General features: G+C 39.2%; 1 protein-coding gene across 4 annotated transcripts in view; it reads left to right on the top strand.

Annotated features, from left to right (window-relative positions):
- The window catches only part of CDIN1 (CDAN1 interacting nuclease 1), a 206,556-nt gene that overhangs the window by 78,959 nt on the left and 110,340 nt on the right, over positions 1-17,257 (top strand). For all 4 annotated transcript variants that reach the window (XM_026480060.4, XM_048218745.2, XM_057306196.1 and 1 more), the window contains 2 exons: positions 12,690-12,769; positions 13,115-13,164. In XM_026480060.4, the coding sequence (XP_026335845.1) occupies positions 12,690-12,769; positions 13,115-13,164 (130 nt within the window). The remainder of the gene's footprint in view (positions 1-12,689; positions 12,770-13,114; positions 13,165-17,257) is intronic.

Raw genomic sequence — 17,257 nt, forward strand, 5'->3', positions numbered from 1 at the left:
ATGCCCCGTATGCTCTCTCCCTTTCCATGAATCCTTCCAATCCTGGGCAGCACTTCTAATGACTTAGAATTAACTGCTTTCTAATTATGCACTGAGGCAGCCACCATGATGTGGTATGGGTCTTTGCCAGCAACTGGAAACACAGGAGATCTAAATGAGCAGGCTACCAGAGGGAATCGCGAGAGAGGCTTCTTGAAGTCATCAGCTTGCAAAGCAGAGACTTAACCCCTGTCTCACTGAATAACATAAACTTGGTCATACCAGCTGCCAATAGGAGCATCCATTTTTCTTTCTTTTTGTAATATATAACATACTTGTGATCTTGCCAGGTTTGGGGCTACCCCAGGAAATTTTGGTAGGTCTTTGCTACATCAGCTTTCTCCTCTGACCTTGAGCTAATAGTCTTCTTTTTACACTATGACTCAACTGACATGCTGTGTCCCAGTAAGCTGGGACCAGAGAGCTCAGCTTCGTTTTGAGGACCTGTATTTGTTCTACACGGAATACTAAGTATCTTGACATTTTAATTGCTAATATTTGAATCTGGGGGAGATCTAGGAGGGAGGAGGGAACACCAATGGAAAACTGAGTTATTCGTAGAAGTATGATGCATTCATCTAGAACAGTTCAGTTCACTTTCGAAAACCATAGGAATAGTGCCGGAGGAAGAGTAGGCTGGTAATTATGATCCCAAACTGGCCAAGTTTATATCACGGTTCCACCAGTAATAGGGAGTGGGACTTTGGGGAAATATTTAAATTCCTCTTGCCTTGGGCGCCCGGGTGTCTCAGTCGGTTAAGCGGCTGCCTTTGGCTCAGGTCAGGATCCCAGGGTCCTGCGATCGAGCCCCACATCGGGCTCCTTGCTCAGCAGGGAGTCTGCTTCTCCCTCTGCCTCTTCCCCCACCACTTGTGCTCTCTCGCTCTCTCACTCTCCCTCTCTCTCAAATAAATAAATAAATAAAATCTTTAAATTCCTCATGCCTTAATTTCTTCATTTCTAAGGTGGGTTTAGCCACCTTGTAGGTATATTCTGAGAATTCAGTGAGTTAATATATATGAAGAGTTTAGAATTGTTCCTAGCCCATGGTAAGCACTCAGTAAATGTTAGCTATAGTTCCTTTTTAGAAGTGGAAAGTTGCTATAGGATAGACTGAGTGACCCCACCCCACCTTCCTGAATACTCAGCTGACTTTGTACAAATGTTAAACTAGTGTTTCTGAAGTTTTGGAAATTTGGGTACGTTCATAGTTTTTCCCTATCTCCATTGTAGCACATGTACTAATAATAGATATACTATATTTGCTTAAAAAATTTTAAAGTATCATTTAATTAATTCTGTTTTAAAAAGGAAATTATAATTCCACCTTACATGATCAACTAGAATTTCTTGCCATAAGTAGAAAGTACTTAAAAAAATAATACATAGGGGCGCCTGGGTGGCACAGCGGTTAAGCATCTGCCTTCGGCTCAGGGCATGATCCCGGTGTTCTGGGTTCAAGCCGCACATCAGGCTCCTCTGCTATGAGCCTGTTTCTTCCTCTCCCACTCCCCTGCTTGTGTTCCCTCTCTCACTGGCTGTCTCTATCTCTGTTAAATAAATAAATAAAATCTTTAAAAAAAAAAATAATACATAAATGCTAAAGAAAAAAATGTTTTGTGTGCTCGGAAAGTCACTTCACATGCCTATGCCCAAGTTAAGCGCTCTTCTCTTTGGGAGACGTGGCATTAGATGTTGTCAACATTTAAAGACCCATTGTGTCCTACGTCCTCTTAGTCTACATTTTCTGAAAACAATATGTATTTATTTTTATTTTTTTAAAAAGATGACTCATCTATAATGAGAAAAGTTCAAATTAAGTCAAATCCATTTGGCTACCTAAAAATTGAGATGACAGTAGGGCTTGGATGGATTTTGAGTAGTTTATTAGTAATTCATTCAGCTATTTGTTGAGTAACTATTTTGTGCAGAGCAACCTTGAGGTGATCACAGAGAAATATGTCTGCTGGTAAGCAGCTTGCTGAATATCCTGACGCAAACACTTCCTTAGTCCTCCACGTGAACTGTTCTCAAAAGGGGTGATATCAGGGGCACCTGAGTGGCTCAGTCGTTAAGCGTCTGCCTTCGGCTCAGGGCGTGATCCCAGGGTCTTGGGATCGAGCCCCATATCGGGCTCCTCCGCTGGGAGCCTGCTTCTTCCTCTTCCACTCCCCCTGCTTGTGTTCCCTCTCTCTCTGCCTGTCTCTCTTTCTGTCAAATAAATAAATAAAATCTTAAAAAAAAAAAAAAAAGAAACTCATTTAAAAAAGGGGGGGTGATATCGCATTAGCAGACATACAGTATACCTGTGGCATTAAAATTTCATGGGGGAAATTGGGAAAATATGTCTAAAAAAATCTCCTTCGGTGGGCTAAAATGACAGCAAGATTTATGTAGACCGAATAAACATAGGACCACTGAAAGGCGAGCTTGAAATCTGAAAACTTCTAGCTTCAGAACTGGTAATAAACTTGTAAGAATTATCTCTTATCTTCTTGGGGTAACCACAGGATGAGCCTAATCTCCCACGGAAAAGCCCCTAGATACTTAAAGATAACATTGAGGAAATAGGACATCGTTTCTTCCATATTATGCTGAACATTCCTTTTTCCTCCAGATCTTTTTTTTAAGTAGGTCATGGTTTCACATCTTGGCACCCTGATCAATCTCCTGCCAACAGATGACGAAGTAATATTTAATCAGGTGCCAGATGACTATGTAGACACTATGAGTTCTCTCCCCAGTATGAGGGAGGGGAGAGCAAGTGGATTGGAAACATAAGGGGAAGCTCTGCTGGAAGAGATGTGACTTCAACTGGGCTTTGAAGTTTTGCCTGAGGGAAAGTTAAGAAAGAACATTCCAGATTTGGAGGATGGATTTGGGGGTGGCTGGGTAGGAGGGGTGGGAGTAAGTGTATTCCTGGCATTAACCAGGTGCTTAATAAATATCTGTTGAGTGTCTGTTTGTGGAATAAGAGTTGACGGTGTAGACTGGCTCTAGGTCTACAAATTGCCGACACAGTCTGATCAGTGTGAATATCCATGCTTTGGAGACCTCTTCCTCTTGTCTTTACATAATACTTTTTTTCTTTGATGACTGTAGTCAAAGTTATTTCTTACACAATTATGTACTAGTTAGAGAGCAGAATTTACTTTGCTTCTATAAGATTCCCTGATGTTAAAAGATACTGCTTATTTAGATTGTCAAATGGGAGCAGACTGCTTTTCGAGATCACTCCTGTGCAGTGGGATAGCTAGTGGGCTGCCTGGAATTTTTGAGAAATTGTTCCAACTGCAAAAGTAAGTGAGCTCCTGTAGGCCACTGGCAATATTGAAAATGTCCGGAAAAGACATTGGCAGGCCAGCTCCCATGGAGACGTAACTTGGGACCTTTCTGACCTTGAAGTCCAAAGGCCTTAGACCAGTGTTTGAAGAGCAGATTCAATTCTAGCGGGTATTTTAGGCTTAGCTGTTCTGGAGCTCAGTCTCTGCAGGAGCCACATGAAAAGGACTCTTGGTGTCCTTCGGGAGCAGCTGCCTTCCCCCGCCACCTGTTCAACTGCATGGACTGTTTTTCCTTCCTGGAGGGAGAACTGGGTTCTAACACCACCGTCTGTCTGCATATGTATTTCCTTCCAAATGGTCCCTCTCGTCTGTATCCCAATATCATCCATCTCACACTTCATCCCTTTTTCTCTCCCGACTGCTGCCATCCAGTACACAGGCAGCCCCATGCTGGTTCACCTGCCGTGCTTAAACCTATTTGTGACCTTGGGTTAGGGGTCCCAACTAGATGTTTCAGCTCAGGTATAACCTGGTCAAAAGGCACTCTTTGCAGTGGGCGGGATTTCCAGCGACCTTAACAGTATAGAGGATTCAGCTGCTTATTTGCCCCAGTTCCTTTCAGCAGTTGCTGGCCACTTATTTGAGCTTGCACCAAGGAAAGGAAGAGTTACAAAACTGGGTGTGAGAGTGATTTGGGGGAATGTCTCCACTTGATTGCTGGTGCTTGAAGTAAGGGGGAAAACCCTTGTATGGTTATAGACAAGATTTAAAATACAACCCCCGCTCCCCCGCCGTGGAGTGATAGCACCATAAGCTAATACTACACAAATGTGTGAAGGACTTCTCCCAGGTTCTTTCCAGAGATCAGATTGCATGACGCATTGTACCCTGACTGCCACAGAGGGCGTGGCAGGGGTGGCAGGTAGGAAGGGAGAATCTGGCATTGTCACATTCCCTTCTGGCTGTCTCTCCAAGGCTGTGGCAATGACATACTTGGCAAGAACAGCCCCCTGACTTTATATATATCTCATGAAGTCTTTCTTCTTTTAACGCCTTGACAGTAGAAGGTAATAAGTGATGTATGTGTGGATAATGCAGTTTCCGGAGGCAACGTGCAAGCCACAGTGTGAGCTAAGGACAGCTAAAGCCAAGGTAACGACTTCATCTGCCCAAGTCTGAAACAGCATGTTAGATGCTCTTCCTGGGTTATTTTATTTCATCTTCACCACCGTCCTGAAAAATAAGCACCAGCATTCTGCTCTTTTACAGACAAGGGGACTGAGGGTCACAGACATGAATTAGCTTGTTGAGATGACAGAGCTAGTGGGTTGGAAGAGCCAGGCCTCAAACCAAGTCTGCCTGATTCTAGGCTCGGCTCGTAACCACTGCTCCATGCTGCCTCTCCCTTTGAAAGTAATAGATGGCATAGTTCACCTTTCCTTTAGAAGGCATGTTTTTCCTCTTTAGAGGAAGATGCAAATAAACATGGTCTTGTGTGACATCTAGGTCATAGGAACTGTAAAGTACTGCCTGGTTCTTTGGGGTGTTTGCTCTTGGAACCCATGTGAACGGGAAGTTCACACAGACCTTAGCAAGGCCCCCCTGGAGAGGAATCAAGGCCCTTCACCCACTGGTCCTGTTGAGGTGGAAGCAAGTGCAGGTGTGCCAGACACATAAGTGAGTCATGATGAAAGTGAACCTTCTAGCACCCAGATCATCTGCTCCAGGTAATGTCACACAAAGACAAGCTATCTCCATTAACCTAGCCTAAACTGCCAAATCATGAGCATGTTAAGAAATTATTGTTTAAAGCCTCTCCCCTCCAAAAAAAAAGGGGGAGGTTATATTTGAGAATCTAATGGAACTGATTCTCAAGCCCACAGAAACTTGTTAAGCTTGATGATTAGCACAGTGCTTTGGCCTGTGACGTGGCAGCAGTCTTTGGAGGAGTCAGGGTAACAATTCATTTTGTAGCCACCAGTGACCCTTCTCCCTTTCTCTGGTCCAGCCAGACCCTATGTCACAGAGAGGACTCTGGCCCATTTTATAACTCACCTGCTTTTTGGCCACCTGCCCTTCTCTCTTTTGTTTGTAGTTCCAGTTTCTTAGAAGGACCTTCTCTTTGTATATTTAAATAACTTGAACTCCACAAAATTTAACAAAGAAACAAGCTTTCCCTTGAACTTCTTACTAAAAAGTTTCCAAAAATTTCAGCAACGTAGCAGAACGAGCTTTTATTGATGGTCTGTATTTCCACAAAAAAACATGGACATGATAGAAAAAATCTTTTAAAATACAAAACCAAGTTCAAACAAAAGGAATTCCATCTCTAGATTCAGGGAATGAAGAGAGAACGTATATTCAGATTGGTAAACAGGGGCTTTCACTTTGTAGGTCCACAAGAGTTGATAGCTTTAGATGTGGACATGAGGGGTTGGGGCTGGGATTTTTAACTCCCTGGAGGGAAAGATAGGCAAGCAGGAGCTGGAAGCGAGCCTCCACATACAGCCCAAACCATGGGAAAAGGATTGGGGAAACTCCACTTGCCTGGAGAAAATGGGAAGGAAGCTTGCTTCCTATAGATGGTCTTGAGTCGTGGGTTATTTGGAGAAAGAAATTAGAAATAGGCCAGCACCATTTGTGGGTTTGGGTCCAAATTTGTGCTCTTATTTATACTGCAGGAAGCCCATGTTAAGAAATTAACAATAAAACTGGTCTCTGCAAAAGTAAACAGTAAACTACTCTGTCATGGTTATTTCCACAGTGCAGGTCAAACAGTTCTTGCTGAAATTAAGTTCACAGTAAAAATTTACAAACCAAGTGAGAAAACCACCATCAGAGGGAAGATAAGTATATAGGCAGGTAGGCAGATAGAGAAATTGCATACCATGAACTGGAAATAAGAAAATGAATATAATAGAGGTTAAGTCTATAAGATGATGTTTTAAAACATAAAAATTATATGAACTCATCTAATAAACTAAAATCTAACTAGATAAGTGAAAGAACAGAGTATAGTATGAGAAAAGAGCAGACAGATTTGGGAAAACAATAAAATTTAGAAATGATATAGTTATCATTGAGGTTAAAAGCTCATTAGATGAGGGCTGCTTGGGTGATGCAGTTGGCTGAGCGTCCGACTCTTGGTTTTGGCTCAGGTCATGATCTCTGGGTTGTGGGATTGAGCCCCACTTTGAGCTCCACACTCAGCACGGACTCTGCTTGAGATCCTCTCACTCGGTCTCCCTCTGCCCCTCCCACTCATGCATGCGTGCTCTCTCACTCTGTCTCTCAAATAAGTAAATAAATCTTAAAAAAAAAAAAAAAAGAAAGAAAGAAAACTGATTAGGTGAATGAAGTGTCAGAAGAATTAGATTAGAACAAAAGTTAGTGAACTTTAGTATGGCTCTAAGGAAAGCACCTTTAGTATATAACGCAAGAGATGAATAGAGAAGAAATATAAACACTTTATAGGAGTAGGAGACATAGGGGATAGTAATAAGGCCTTCTCATAGATGTCTAATATAAGAGTGCCAGAAGAAAAGAACGGAGGCCAAAGCTATAGTGGCTTAAAACTTTTCAAACTGGTTAAAGGCATATATACATAGGTTCATCAAACATAGCTAATTCCAAGCAGGCTAAATTAAAAGAGCCATACCCAGGTACCCAGTGATGAAACTGTTGAATATTAAAGAAAAATCTAAAGGGAACTAGAGATAAAAGACAAATTATCTCTATAGGGATTATTATTAGACTGACAGTAGAGTTCTTATCAATAACAGATGTCAAGAGACAGTGGAATATTATTTTCAATGGTTGAAATAAAATGACTCTTAGCTTATAATTCTATACCCAGCGATATTATCATTCAAAAGTGAGAACTAAGTTATTTTCAGGCAAGACAAGACTAAGACATTTTACTACTCAGTGGTCCCATCTGAAAGAACTAGGTATTTTAATAACAAAGATAATGAATCTAAAAGCGAACAGAATTCAGAAAGCAGTGCTGAAGGAGGAAATTGGCAAACATGTTCATAAATCTAAGTATCGAACATTTAAAAAAACAGAAATTATGTTAGAGTACTTGAGAACAGAACCAGTTGTGTGTGTGTGTATGTACATATGTATATGGAGAGAGAGAGAGAGAGATAAGGAATAGGCTCACATGATTTAGAGGTTGAAAGCCCCAAGTGCTACAGTTGGCAAGCTGGAGACCCAGGAGAGCCAGTGGTGTAGGTCCAGTCCAAAGGCCTACAGGCCTGAGATCCAGGAGGAGCCAATATTTTAGTTTGAGTCCAGAGGATGTCCCAGATTGAAGGCAGTCAGGCAGATAAACTAGTCCTTTACCCAGTATTTTATGTTCTAGTCAGACCTTCAACTGATTGAATGAGACCCATCCACATTGGTGAGGGCAATCTGCTTTACTCCAATTCAAATGTCAGTCTTATCCAGAAACACCCTCACAGACATAGCCAGAATAATGTTTGGTCAAAAGTCTGGGCACCCTGTGGCCCAGTCAAGTTGACATAAAATTAACCATCACAGAAACTAAGAAATTATGTTTACAAACAGAATGGTTGAACAGAAATAATAGACAGAATAACATGGAGGCTGATGGGGAAGGGGGGCTTCCTGATTGGAGTCAGTGCATTCTAAATTCCTTATATAGCCGGGCCTTGAACAACATGGACCTAAACTGCATGGGTCTACTTATATGTGGATTTTTTTTATACATACAGTGCAGTACTATTTTTATAAACACAGTGCAGTATTTTCTCTTCCTTATGATTTTCTTAATAACCTTTTCTTTAGCTTTATTGTAAGAATATAGTATATAATACATATAACATATAAAATATGTGTTAATTTTATGTTATCAGTAAGGCTTCCTGTCAACAGTAGGCTGTTAGTAGTTAAGTTTTAAGTGGTTAAGTTTTACGTTTAAGTTTTAAGTAGTTAGGTTTATATGTGGGATTGTTGACCACCCAGGGGATTGGTGTCCCTAACCCCTATGTTATTAAGGGTCAACTGTGCTCAGAATTACAAAGGAGATATGATTAAATTAGGTATGGGTTCATTTAAAATTAATTAATTAAAAATTAATAAGACTATAGAAGATTTGGGGCATCTGGGTGGCTCAGTTGGTTGGGCATCCAACTCTTGATTTCAGCTCAGGTCATGATCTCAGGGTCATGAGCCCTATGTCTGGCTCCATGCTCAGTGGGGTGTCTGCTTGAGATTCTCCCTCTCCTCTGCCCTTTCCCTCCTCTCTCTTTCTTTCTCTCTGTCAAATAAATAAATCTTAAAAAAAAAAAGAATATAGAAATTTTAATAATACAATTAAAAATCTTGGCCTACTAGACATACCTGAACCCCATACCTTAAAAATAGGAGCTTCAGTATTTTTTAAGAGATGTAAAATATTTATAAAAATTGATTGCCTATGAAAGCACCAATGGAAGTCAAATAGATACCCTCAAATGAATATAAGCATCACGTACTTTGACCAATATGATCAAATTAAAAATTTGAAATAAGTTTTTAAATAATTTATGGATCAAAGATGAAATCATAATGGAAACTATAAAATATTTATAAATAAATGAGAACAACACTTGTGGCATGTAGCTAAAGCAGAATTTAGAGGAAAAATTATAGCCTTAAAAAGTATATGTTGAAATAAAAGATTGAAAATTTAAATAATAAAGATGGTAAGTTTGTAAAAGAATAATACAACAAACTCCAAGTGGAAAGCCAGACATAAAGATGACAAAAGGATGAATTAAATGAAGTTGGAAGGAATGAAGCAGTAGAGAAAATCAACAAAACCAAAATCTAGTTCCTTAAAAATACTAGTAAAATGAACCAACCTCTAGCAAGACTGATAAATAAAAAAGTTTACACAAATTAATATTAGACTATTTAAAGTAAATTTAATTGAAGATACAGACATTAAGTCAGAGTGGCAGGGGCATGGATATTTATTATTTTAGGCTCTTGAAATATTTCACAGAAGCAGATCGTAATCTTAGGCATTACGCCTTAGTCCGGGCATCGCCTGTTGCCTCTCTCCCATAGCATGCTTTAACAGGGACCAGCTCTCCCCTATCCTTGTGCACACAGCTCCAAGTGGTTCATGCATTCCTGCTTTGTACATGCTTGGTAGAAAGTTGACATTCCAGCAGCTGAAGCTGTGACAGAGGTAAACTCTGAAATCAAGAGGATGAATGCCTCTAGCAAAGGTTAGGGAGAACAAGTCTCCTGTCCACATGTGGTCAAAAAAGATGGATGCAGCTTGGCCATAGGTAGTAACTGGCCAGGGGACATCTTGCTTATGAAGGGTACTGTCTTCCTTGAGCCCTTCTTATTCCTAGTCATCCCAAGATTGCCCAGCCGCCTTTCCTTACCTGATTGATACTGCTCATCCCTTTGGCAGCTCTTAGGTTCAGAATATGTGTGTAAAAGTAAGTTTGCATTCGTTTGGCTCGATCTTAGACACAGGCATACTTCTGTGAAGCCGAAGTCCTAAAATCCGCAAACAGAAGGCAGGCACATCCTGGGTAGCCAAGGCCTCAAATCCCTATATATTATCATTTTCTTGCTCTAAAAAATGGCAGGTTGAGGGGCACCTGGGTGGCTCGGAGCGCCTGGGTGGCTCAGTCGGTTAAGCATCTGCCTTCGGCTCAGGTCATGATGCCAGGGTCCTGGGGTCGAGCCCTAGATCAGGCTCCCTGCTCAGCGGAAAGCCTGTTTCTCCCTCTCCCTCTGCCTGCCACTTCCCCTGCTGTGCTCTCTGTCAAATAAGTAAATAAAATCTTTAAAAAAATAAAACAAAAATAAATAAAAAATGGCAGGTTGCGAGAAAGGAAAAGGCATTTTGTTGAGTTTAAAATGAATGTGGATTCAGGGGCGCCTGGGTGGCACAGCGGTTAAGCGTCTGCCTTCGGCTCAGGGCGTGATCCCGGCGTTATGGGATCGAGCCCCACATCAGGCTCCTCCGCTATGAGCCTGCTTCTTCCTCTCCCACTCCCCCTGCTTGTGTTCCCTCTCTCGCTGGCTGTCTCTCTCTGTCAAATAAATAAATAAAATCTTTAAAAAAAAAAAAATAAATAAAAAAAAAAAAATAAATAAAATGAATGTGGATTCAATATATAGTTTTTACTCTTCAATTTAAAATGATTGACTTGTTCTCGCAAGCTTTCTCTGATTTGAATAGGATCCTATTCAATATATTCAGACTATTTTTTAAAAAGTGCGTTGGCTCTGATTCTTAATTCTGATAAGCACAATACTCGAAAATTTATATTGTGAGGAAAATTAGGATGTCATTAGTTTCTTTTTTCTGTAATATTTCCTTTTCTTCCCTCACAAAATAAGTGACCTCATCTTCTTATGTTCTAGAGTATTGTCCCTCCTGTATTTTAAAAAGAGCCTTTGGGTGAGGGGCACCTGGGTGACTCAGTCAGTTGAGCATCTGCCTTCAGCTCAAGTCATGATCTCAGGGTCCTGGGATCAAGCCCAATTGCATTGGGCTCCCTGCTCAGTGGGGAGTCTGCTTCGCCCTCTCACTCTCCCTGTGCTCTTGCTCTCTCTGTCAAATAAATGAAATAAAATCTTTAAAAAAAAAAAAAAAAAGAGCCCGTCGTGGTGCCTGGCCGGCTTCGTAAAGCGTGCAGCTCTTGATCTCTGGGTCATGAATTTGAGCCTCACCCTGGGTGTAGAGATTACTTAAAATCTTTAAAAAAATAAAAAGTAAAAAAAGTGAAAAAGAGCCTTCAATCTGATTTGCAGTGAGTTATCATATAGTTTGGTTCTCACTATTACTTAAACTTAAATGAAATCGACCACAAAATAGCTGTTGTAGCTCTTTTCTGAACAAACCCACAAGAACCCCTTAAGGTAATCAGCTCAGATAATATTGTCATTTTCTACAGAAGAAGATAGTGAATCTGAAAGGCGCCATATTCCATAAATTTGTCCTGGTTGCTGAGCTGGTTGTAGAGAGAGGGCTGGAGAGTGTTCCTCTCATGATGATGCTCTTTTTGGGATTCCAGATACGGCTTCGACACTTGCAGAACAAACTGAAGGTTACAGATGGCTAACCACATGAACGTGGCTATATGCATGCGGAATAGGAAGCAGTTAAAGAATAGGAAATAATTAAAATAAGTGTACTGCATTTTTTCTTTGTGGACTCATTACTGTGCTTAAGTGAAAAAGATGTAATTTCCCTACTTCTTTACCGTATTTACTAACATAACATTTATCATATCTGTCAGTGATCTTATGGTACTGAATTTGATAAAGAACATCATAATATAAAAAAAAAAAAACCAAAAAACTGAAAGTCATCTCAACATGAATGATGTTGATTCGTGGTTTGTGTTCATTCTATTAACTAGATAATTATCCAATATGTAGTTTAGTTTGTGTTTGTGTGAATAAACCCTAAGCCGTTTTGCTGAATGTTTGGGAATGAATCCATTGGAGGACTTGGAAGAATTGTTTACTAGGCAGCACTAGATTCAGCTTTAGTTTAGAGACTTGCCTTCCTCCTGTGCAAAGGAGGAGGAGTTCTGGTCACCTTGGCTTCCACATGCCTACAGAAAACAGCAGGGCCAGGATCTCTTGTCTCCATGTGCTAAGTGTGTGATCTGATAGAGCCTTCCTCATGAGATGCCTCCCCTGGCCTCTTCTTCCATAGGTGTTCCTGGAGTAAGGTCAATTTAATTTATAATTGGCTATGAGGAGGCACATTTTGGGACAAAAACTCATATATAAATAATGAAATACATATTTTTTTTTCCTTAAGATTCCCTCAGTGGTTAGTCAACTTTACCTACTTTCCTTATCTGTGAAATGGATGCAGCGTTTTATGGCTGTTGATGAGAATTAATTTAGAAAGGTTTAGAATTCAGAGATGCTTTCTTGGCTAAAAGTTATTTTTATTGACATCATTCAAGTGTGACCTGCCTTCCCTAAGCTCTCCATATACATATGCTTGGTTATAAAATACTTACCTGCAAAAGGTAAATATTTCTTTTCTGATTGTTCTTGCTGTGTTTTTTTTTTCCCCAAGCGGGCTTTTCCAAAGCTAATTTATCTGCAAGGAGACATATGCTTTAGGTCTGTACTTGTTAATTTACCTTAGAAAAATTAGGTCATCTTCAAATCTGGCAGTGTAGCTTATACACTTGGCAAAATGGTCTAATTAAAATCTTCTCTTAGATTATAAAAAAGGAAAAAAATTATTAATATCAGTAATGTTTTCATTTTCATGGTTTGTGTACATATAGGTATATGTCACTCCTCGCGCTGCACTCAAAGTATGTTGACTGTTAACAGTTCATCTCTTTTCTTCTACAGCCTCCAAGTCTGTTATAAATAGTATGCTACGGGACCCTTCTCAGATTCCAGATGGAGTTCTAGCAAATCAGGTCTATCAGGTATTAATCACAGCTGTCTATTTTCAGTGGCAGTGCTATCTGCCTAGCAGAGTAAAGGATTTTAAACCTCATTTAATTACTGTCATCATAAACTATCACTGAGGTCAGGGTGCACCATAAATGGCAATGCAATATTTGCAAGAAGAGCATTTCACTTTTTAATAGCTTGCTTTTATAGTGAATAAAAAGCATGTGATTTTTGTTTTCTGTGATTAAATCTTAACAGCCTTTTGATAGTTGTTTTTTTTTTTTTTTTTTAAGAAAAGTAATTACTGCTTTTAGGATACTAGTTAACGGTAACAGTTTTTGTAGTCACCCCAGACCCCTTCTCTGTTTTGTCTGCAGTGCATTGTGAACGACTGCTGTTATGGACCACTGGTGGACTGCATCAAACAGTATCCTTTCCCATAAAATTTTAGGTGCACAATTGATGAGCTCAGACTCAGTGGAGGAGATGTGTCTAGCTGTAACCTGACATAAAGTTCTGCTTCACAAAACACATTTCATACTCTTCTACTTTACATTCAATCAGCTGGAGGGTCACTGCAGACCACCCTTTTCTCCAGCTTAAGGAAAATCAGATGGGCCACGGGAGGCTGTCAGTTTGGCAGTTACACTCACAGGCTTAGTGCAAACTGCTGGGTTTCCGAGAGTTTAAAGGTACAGGGTCATGGGGCACGTAACTTACTGTCTGGGAATGTAGCTCACCAATCCAATGAACATTTTAAAAAACAGAACAAATTTCTATTTAAGATGAGCCCAATTCAGGTGAGTTTCCTAGAACAAATCTGGAGCCTGGAGTTGAAGGATGACGTGATTAAAATACCACGCAGGCCATCACATCTGAAAGGGTCGCGGACTCTTGTTGCTTAAATGCTGATCACAGTCTGAACTGTCATTTGGATCCCTAATAAACCATTTTAGAGAAACCAAGCTAATCTTTCCCTCTGGGCTGAACTTAAAGCTATGAAAATAGATGTGGAGTAGGTCTTCATTAAAGGCATTGAGATTACTAAAGAGTTAATGCTTCCTTCTTGAAACGGGATGCGAGCAGACAGTCGCTGCTTCATGAAGGAGGATGTTCTTCAGCCATACATTTAGTTGCATTGGGGCAAAACTAAGAATTTTGATAATCCTAGGTGAAAAATGCTATTTAAAGAGTCCGTAACTAGTAATTTTTTAAATGGAAATTATCTTCCACCTGAGTCCATGAGCCTCGCATTTCTTCATACTGAACAGCCTTCCTAATGCGGGTTTTGCGAGTGTGGGCAGCACAGCATCCAGTTGAGACTCAGTGCTCCCAGTCAGGAAGCTTTCTGTTGAAAGCCTTTTTTGTTGAAAGTCAAGTGTTTGTGTGTGTGTGTGTGTGTGTGTGTGTGTGTGTGTTTATCCCACCTTGTTTTCACAAAGGCTTAGCGTCTGTAAAATTTTTATAAGGAAACTCACTCATTTTCCTTTTTATAAAGTTAACCTTTGAAAAATAATCTCTTAACAGAGCCCTCTTGTAAGAATATTCAACTACCTAAGTTATAGCCCTTTATACATTTATTCTTCAAGTCTGTTCCCCCCGATGTAGTTTAAATTAAAAAAAATCACAGCACTGTCATAAGCTTGCCTTTTTATTAGACCAAAGTGAAACCATACTTCTATTTTCAGTATAAAATTAATGATAGCATTAGAAATTGTAGGAGTGCCCACCTCATGTTGCTACAGTGATAAAGTTTTAGCCCATTTGTATAACAACTAACACCATCTCAGAGTATCTGGGGCAGAATTACACGTTAATTTCAAAGCACATAAAATAGTTAAAAATCAATTTAAAGTTAAGGTTTTAAAAGCATAATGTCTTTTGAAGGATTGCATATTGATTTTAAATATAACTATCTAATTATATATGCATGGACTAAAGTATGAAGTCAACTGCTTTGTAAATGCCAGGAGGCTATTTTTCAGTAATAGTTGAGATGCTTACGGGAAACTAGATTGCTGTATTGCTGGCTAAGAAAATGGCTTGTGAGGTTATTTACAAGTTTTGCCCCATGGTCACTGCCATACATCAATAATAGGTATTATTATAGACAAAGTCTAAGTGTTTTCTGCTTATAGAGCATTATAAATTCTGTTCGGAGTATTTTCTTTACATTTTTGCCATCATTCACTTTCCCTTTTTGGCTGTGTTATTGCCAGTAGAATTTAATGCAGTACATGATTTCTATTGATAAAGATAATTATGTATGTCTATAAATTGCATTCACTGACTAGATTATAATTTTGCCATTCCATTATGCCTATTGCCAGTGAAATTACTGTTTTTATAAGCTTTGTGTTCTAGACCTTGTATTTTATATATGTTCATATCAAGCAAAGAATAATCAAGAAGTATGTCTTTCCCAAATTTCAGATCGGTGATTGCTTTTCCCATGCAAAATAAAACAAGCTGGGAAATTTATAGAGAATTGATTTTATTTTTGCACTGAAGGAGTAGCAGTTTCATATAATGTAAATATACTTGCATAGATGTTTCCTAGACGGATCCACAGGAATTACTTTATTTCACACTGAATAAAAATTAGTAGTTTTCCATGTGAGTGAAAATGCTATTTGTATGTTATTCTGATAATTTAGTAATGTTTACGTTGCTTACTGTCAATAAATTACATCATTTTGTAAGAAAGAAAGTACACATTTAGTAAATAGAATAGGTGCAAAATCTTTTTACTCCATTATGAAAATGTTACATGTAGACATTTGTGTAAGTAGAATAAAGGAAATTGGTCGTTTACAAATAAGACACCGTGAAAAGCACAGTAGCAAAGAGTATATAAATTGTCCTTGTGCTTTCTTTTTCTTTCAGTGTCTAAGACATTTTTTTCCTGAATAGCCACGTCCATCCACACCTTTCCTGCCACAAATATAGTCACTGACACAAAAGGTGTGAGAAACCAGCCACCTCAACTTTCCAAAGTGTGACTCCAGGACACAGCTATTACACAAAGACCGATACAGAGAAGAAGCAAGGAATAATAATGATGCAGGAAGCTTAAAATGCTGTGGGTTTCATTTCTGTACCATCAGTAACCTCAGTTTCATGATTCAACATTTTAGATGTAAATAATTTACAACAATAAAAGTGAGAGCGCATTTATGTGGATTAGAAGTAAATAATTTAGTTCTAACATGTGGGATGCCCCTAATGATGAGAGACCATTGAGAGGTATTCATCAGATGTCTCCAGTGGACTCCGCGAATGTGTGAAATTTTGTGATTTGAAAATTTTTGTTCCTTCATTCTGTTTCCAATTACAAGTTAAATAAGTACAGCCACGTGCATGGTGGGGACAGGGGACAACAGAAGGAAAAATACAAAGATGAAGACTTGGGGCTCATTTTGACAGTGGACATGAGTGGCCACGTCTCTCAAATTATGATTTAAATGATATTCACCTGTATGTGTTGATAAAGGGCAGATAATTCTCTAGGAATTTTTTTTAACAAATAATGCACACATTTTATTTCACTTAAATTGCACTCTTGCAGTGCATGATCAGAATCAGAGAGTCTCTGTTAAGCTGAGGAGTGATACAGCCAGGTTGACATTATCCAGTGGAGAATTAGATAGTTAATACCAAATGTTTTTGACAGAATCAAAGTACCAGAATAGGATAATGCTCCTTTTCAGATTTTGTACAATCTCATCCTTTTGGAAAATAGAGCAGAATTCTAAGTCCTATTCCTAATTTAATGATTTACCAGCCATGGGACCTTCAAGCTTCTCAGCCTTCTTGAACTTTGCTTTCCATAATTATAAAAATGGGACTAATAATAGCACCTATTCATGTGGTGGCAGTGAAGGTTAAATAAGATGATACCCCAAATGAAAATGCAAATCAAAACTACAGTGAGATATTATTTCACATCTGCCGGAATGTGAAATCAACAAGACAAGAAACAAGTGTTGGTGAGGATGTGCCCTGTTGATGGGAATGCAAACTGGTGCAGCCATGGTGGAAGACGGTATGGAGGTTTCTCAAAAAGTTAAAAACAGAACTACCCTATGGTCCATCGATCGCACTATTGGGTATTTACCCCCAATATACAAAAACACAAATTCAAAGGATACATGCACCTGTATGTTTATATAGCATTATTTACAATAGCCGAGATGTGGAAGCAGCCCAAATGTCCATTGATAGATGGAGGAATAAGATGTGGTGTATGTACACACACATACACACACAGACACACACACTGGAATATTATTCAGCCATAAATAGAATGAAATCTTGCCATTTGCAATGATATGGATGGATCTAAAGAGTATAGCGCTAAGTGAAATAAGCCAAAGACAAATAGCATATTTCATTCATATATGGAATTTAAGAAATAAAAGAGCAAAGGAAAAAAGGAGACAAAGCAAGAAACAGACTCTTAACTCTAGAGAACAAACTGATGGTTACCAGAAGGGAGGTGGGTGGGAGGACGAATGAGA

Source organism: Ursus arctos, unplaced genomic scaffold, assembly GCF_023065955.2.
Source record: "Ursus arctos isolate Adak ecotype North America unplaced genomic scaffold, UrsArc2.0 scaffold_36, whole genome shotgun sequence".
Classification (NCBI taxonomy): domain Eukaryota; kingdom Metazoa; phylum Chordata; class Mammalia; order Carnivora; family Ursidae; genus Ursus; species Ursus arctos.